This window comes from Bison bison, unplaced genomic scaffold (genome assembly GCF_000754665.1).
Source record: "Bison bison bison isolate TAMUID 2011002044 unplaced genomic scaffold, Bison_UMD1.0 scf7180017863790, whole genome shotgun sequence".
Classification (NCBI taxonomy): domain Eukaryota; kingdom Metazoa; phylum Chordata; class Mammalia; order Artiodactyla; family Bovidae; genus Bison; species Bison bison.
Window position 1 is genome coordinate 618,373 of NW_011494362.1, and position 6,000 is coordinate 624,372.

Below are 6,000 nucleotides of genomic sequence, written 5' to 3' on the forward strand. Positions count from 1 at the left end.
CCATGTCCTCCTCCAGGGGATCTTCCCAACCCAGTGATTGAACCCAGGGCTCCCACACTGCAGGCGGATTCTTAACCATCTGAGCCACCAGGGAAGTCCCAAATACTGAAGTGGGTAGCCTATCCCTCCTCCAGGAGATATTCCCGATCCAGGAATCAAACTGGGGTCTCCTGCATTGCAGGTGGGTTCTTTACCAGCTGAACTACCCAGGAAGCCCAGGAATTTCCAGTATTTGGACCCAATTACATCAACACAGATAGAGATGTCTCCTGATAGTTCCTCCTATTAAGAGATGCTAAACTGAGACTTGGGAACTCTTACTTTATTTTTATGGTATTTTAGTTCATGTACTTTATTTAATTATTTTATTTTGGAACTCTCATGTGGCTCTAGCTCATGATTCTAATGTCAGACTGGAGAGCGAATCCTTCCCACAGATGTCAGATGGATCCTTCTTTGATCTAATCAATGTGTTAGCTGTAGAATGAAACAGACTGTTGGAACTGAGCAGAGGCCCAGGGCCTTAGAATCAAAATCAGCAGCTGGTGGGACTCCTCTGGTGGTCCAGGGGCTAAGACATCACACTCTCAATGCAGGGGTCCTGGCTTCAATCCCTCCCTGGTCAGGAAACTAGATCCCACATGCCATAACTAAGAGGTCACGCGCCACAACCAAGAGCTGGTGCAGCCAAATAAATTAATGTTTTTTTAAAAATCAGCACCTGGTAGCTACTGGGGTACTGGATTATCACAAGAGTAAGTCTCCTGATTTGGGTGTTGGGGTGCATACCTAGATCATACCTAGATCAGGACCCAGGAGTCAGCACAGAAACAGCAGTGAAAACTATGGAAACTGGTGCCTTCACAGTCACATGTTGACCAAAAACGGTTAAAAAAGTATCAATAACATCAGACTTTCAACTGGCTCAGCTCACCTGACTATGATGAGACAGCTTTTGAGGGTTTGCTACAAAGACTGATTCTCCTGAAAGGAGGAACAGTGGAAGTTTTCTGGATAGTTCCAGAGCTTCCTCAAGTGCTTGTGCTTAGACCGGGGAGGGTGGGTCATCTCCCAGTGCAGTGACCCTCTTCTCTTTACTCTCAGCCCCAGTCACTCTCAGGACACAGATGCAGGGCCAGGGCACTGAGGCCTCCTCGCCTGTGTTATGCACTAAGGTTCCTATTTGTTCTTTTCAACATATTGGATTAACTTTGTAAGGGGCAGAAATGTGATAAATTTAGATTAAGATTGACTAAGAAGAAATAAAATCTCCAAAAAGCTTTTATTTGCAAAATGGGGACTTTTAAATAAGGTATCCTGGTGAGAAATGAAAGAGTACTTTTTGATGGAGTAATTTCTACAACTATTATCTGTCAATATTCTCAATGACTATAAAGTCTATATGAAAATAAAATGGAACTACATAAAAATGATTTTTAATGTTAGAACCATATTTTCTTTGTTCAAGAAGCAGTGTTTTTCCCATTTTATAATTTTTGAAAATGGAATATATCCTATAATAAATCACCCAGTTATGATGTAGTTGTCATTGCAACTACATATACTTGCAAACTTATATTTGTCAATAAATGATTCATTGCTTGTCTCTGCAGGTATCTGCATTAGTGACATTAACCACAGCTGAATGGGAGTTTCAAATTGGATCCTGAAATCCCTCTCAAATTACACTTTTAGGCAGGACTGAAGTAAAAATGTATAGTCTATTAATTAAGACTATTGACAATCAAGACTGTCTAGCAATTAAGAACCAGAGAAGGCAATGGTACCCCACTCCAGTACTCTTGCCTGGAAAATCCCTTGTGGGCTGCAGTCCATGGGGTTGCTAAGAGTCGGACACGACTGAGCGACTTCATTTTCACTTTTCACTTTCATGCATTGGAGAAGGAAATGGCAACCCACTCCAGTGTTCTTGCCTGGAGAATCCTAGGGATGGGGGAGCCTGGGGGGCTGCCCTCTACGGGGTCGCACAGAGTTGGACACGACTGAAGCGACTTAGCAGCAGCAGCAGCAGCAATTAAGAACACTAGAAATTTCTAAATCTCTCAGAAGAGATTATGGCATTTTCAAAGGTAGGCAAGATCTGTGAAGCATATTCATCATGCATCAGCAGGGCTTATTACTCAAGCACTGCACCTTCACCTTGAAAAGCTTCTGGCTTGATTTGCAACAGAACTGATGAATTTTTATCCACGTGCAATTCAATTTTAAAAAGCAGAAGTACAAGTTGAAGCAAATAGAGTTGTGGAACAAAGCCTGGCATCTTTCACCATGCCTTGAATTCACACTGCAAATCCTCAAAGTGTTCAACGTGGTCAAGGTCATGATCGTAGATTAAGAAAAGCAGAGTCACCTTGACACTATGTGTTACTGTTGTTGGCCAAATGTGTTTCAAAACAATATTTCTCAATTCAAAACAATTCTAAATATGGAAAAGGCTTAGACCCAAACTGAGATTTTGATGCTGAAAGGGAGTGGATAGATACATGGATAAGACATCATTAGTTAGAATAAAACATTTTTGGATGTATAATTAATATGGTTTTTTTTCCACCTAAGAAGCTACTATTAAATCCATGTATTTAATTATTAAATCAATGGCCTTATAATGAATAGGAGTTTAGAACTGAAGATATTCAATAATTAGTTACTGACTGAAACATATAAAGATGAGGACTTACGTGAATTCAAGCTGAATAGCATATTCTTTTGATATAAACGGTATTTGGTCTGGGGCTAAACGTTTTGCCAATTGTAGAGCGCTGTCCCAGTGCTGCAGATCCCTTCTCATCTATTAGAAAGAGAAAGATATTAATTTCAAATAGCAAATTATTCTGCACAGTTACCATATAGTGCTGGTTTTAATAAAAGTGATTACATTCCCTGGTGGCTCAGTGGACCACTGCCAATGCAGGGGACATGGGTTTGGTCTGGGAAGATCCTAAGTGGTGAGCCACCACTACTGAGCCTGTGCACTCCAGGGCCCGTGGCTATTACAATGGTTCCTGGCCCTCCAAAACTCAATCCTAAACAAAATCTTATTCTCTTTAGTATTTAATTTGTCTCAATAGGAAAAAATTAAATTGAATTTAAATTAATTCAATCAACTAAATTAAAACTAGTATTTCTTCTTAGAGGGGAGATAATAAAGAAAAAGTTGAGAAATACTTTACTATAGGAATTGATCTTATTTTCTGAGAAAATCTGAACCTGTATCATAAGATGAATAGTAGCAAACATAAATAAAATGTGAATATGTCTTTCTCCCTGGCTCCTGAGGTCTTTTATCTGTGTCTGGTACACAATTCCACAATTCCAAAATTGTATGTAATTATTTTATATTGTTAGGTTAATCATGTTCCCATTATGGCTTGAAATTGTAATTATCTTTTTTGTCTGGCTATAGATTGTGAAAACTGATAAACATCTTTTTACTATTGTGATTATGTAACTATTACTCACTTAATACCACTGTATTATGATTGGTCAACAGAAAAATTACAGAATTCTGTATCACCAAAACTATCATTTAATAGAAAAACCTGTAATCACTTTTTAAAATTCATATGCATATCAGAATTATCTTGGAATTTTTTTTGAAAAATACAAGTACAAATGCCCAGGTTTTTTTTTTTTTTTTTTTTTTTTGCTAAAGTTCCAGTTTCTAATGAACAGCCATGTCATGGGAGAATGGCATTGAAACATGTAAAATATCATATGTGAAACAAATCACCAGTCCAGGTTTGATGCATGATACAGGGTGCTCAGGGTTGGTGCACTGGGATGACCCAGAGGGATGGGATGGGGAGGGAGGTGGGAGAAGGGTTCAGGATGGGGAACACATGCACACTCAGGGTGGATTCAAGTCAATGTATGGCAATACCAATAAAATATTGTAAAGTAAAATAAATTAATTAATTAATTAAAAATAAATAAATACACCTGGAATATACGAGGATCTTTCCTTTTTATCTAGTTTGTTTCATTTTTTCTATTTCATATTTAGTGCTCCCATTTCATTTTGTTTATGTTTTCCAATTTTCCATCTTTTCTTTTTTTGGATGTTCTTTCTCAAGTGTTTATCAAGCATAGTAGAAAAGCTTTTGTAAACATATATATATATATATTTTTAAAAACGTATGAATTTTTGCCTAACTAAAAAATTAATGACATTTTGATTCCACTTGTTTTTCTTAGTATGAATAGAACGCTAGATTTCCAAATTAAAACAGATACGCAACAAGCAACAAAGGTTTACTGTATAGCACAGAGAACAGAATGATGTAATGACCTATACTGGAAAATAATTTCAGAAATAACGTGTATATGTATAACTGAGTCACACACACAAAAAAGAATTCTACTTTTTGAAATTACCAGTTTTTCTAAATGTCCTATGGACATCTAATAACATATGAGATACAAAATTTTAAATATATTTATGTAGGATATGATTAGGGCTTCCCAGGTGGCACTAGGAGTAAAGAACCCACCTGCCAATGCAGGAGATATAAGAGATGTGAGTTCGACACCTGGGTCTGGAAGATCCCCTGCAGGAGGGCATGACAACCCACTCCAGTATTCTTGTCTGGAGAATCCCATGGACAGAGGAGCCTGGCAGGTGCAGTCCAGTGGGTCACAAAGAGATGGACATGACTGAAGTGACTTAGCACACAAGCACACAGGATATGATTAACAGAAATTAATTAAATATAAATCTATTATATTTAAATTATTAATGACATCATTCAAGATGCTCCTATTCTTTTTTCTGCACTTGATAAAATAGTCTCAGAGAAATGTTAATATGTCTCACTATGATTATATATTGCTTCTTTTCCCTTTTATTTCTTCTGATTTTTGCTCTATGTCTTTTGTTTCTTTGTTAAGTGTCTAATGGTTTATGATATCTATCTTCTTTGTGAATTGTTCCTTTTATCATTAAAATATTCATCTTTGTTTCATTTAAAATAAATAATAAAAAACCATTAAAGAGTAAACCATTAATCTTCTGGAGTTCATTCCTCACTTTATTCACCCTTTGTACAGAATTAACAATGGCTAACATTTTGCAAGTGATATTTTCTACTCTAAGACATTAGCCTATTTACTTTCCACAACTAGGCCTTTTATAATAAGCTGTTCCTGTGCCCATTTTAGGGATCCAGAACTGAGGCAAAGAGAGGCTAGTTTTGTACACACAGTCTCACTGTTAGTGTGTGGCAGGGCTGAGCAGTAGGACTTTGCCTCCAACGTTTTTACTTAGCTAACATGTCAGCCTTCAAAGTGAGGTTAAAGGAACAATGGGGTGCAGTCACCTCTTCCCATTGTGAAGCCATCAGCTTAAATCCTTTACAAAGCCAGGAGCACGTGACAAGTGTCCACAGCTAACGCGGAAGACCGAGGATGACATCTCTGCCCTCACTCAGGGAAGCCCTGTTCCTACTCCAGCACATACCAATCCAAGATCTGAAAATTTCTCAGGGTGTCCCCAGTCATCTCAAATAATATTGTGAGTGCATGCGTGCTAAGTCGCTTCAGTCACGTCTGACTCTTTGCAAGCTCATGGACTTGCAAAGTAGCCCGCCAGGCTCCTTTGTCCATGGGATTCTCCATGCATGAATACTGGGTTGCCACTTCCTACTCCAGGGGATCTTCCTGACCCAAGGATTGGGTCACATGTCTTTCATGTGTTGTATTGGCAGGCGGGTTGTTTACCAGTAGTGCCACCTGGAAAGCCAATAACACTGGAACATCATCTAATTTTTTTCTTAACATTCAGTTCACTTAAAATTTAAAAATGAAATTTGCTGTGGCCAAAACTTCCAAAACTAAAGAGACACAGATGTATAGAACACTCTTTTGGACTCTGTGGGAGAGGGAGACGGTGGGATGATTTCGGAGAATGGCATTGAAACATGTATAATATCATATAAGAAACGAATCACCAGTCCAGGTTCGATGCATGATACAGGATGCTTG

At 38.2% G+C, this 6,000-nt stretch overlaps 1 protein-coding gene across 2 annotated transcripts in view; it reads right to left on the reverse strand.

The window, feature by feature from the left end:
- The window catches only part of WDR19 (WD repeat domain 19), a 78,046-nt gene that overhangs the window by 34,409 nt on the left and 37,637 nt on the right, over positions 1-6,000 (reverse strand). For both annotated transcript variants that reach the window (XM_010833576.1, XM_010833577.1), the window contains one exon: positions 2,700-2,809. In XM_010833576.1, coding sequence (XP_010831878.1) covers positions 2,700-2,809 — 110 coding nt within the window. The remainder of the gene's footprint in view (positions 1-2,699; positions 2,810-6,000) is intronic.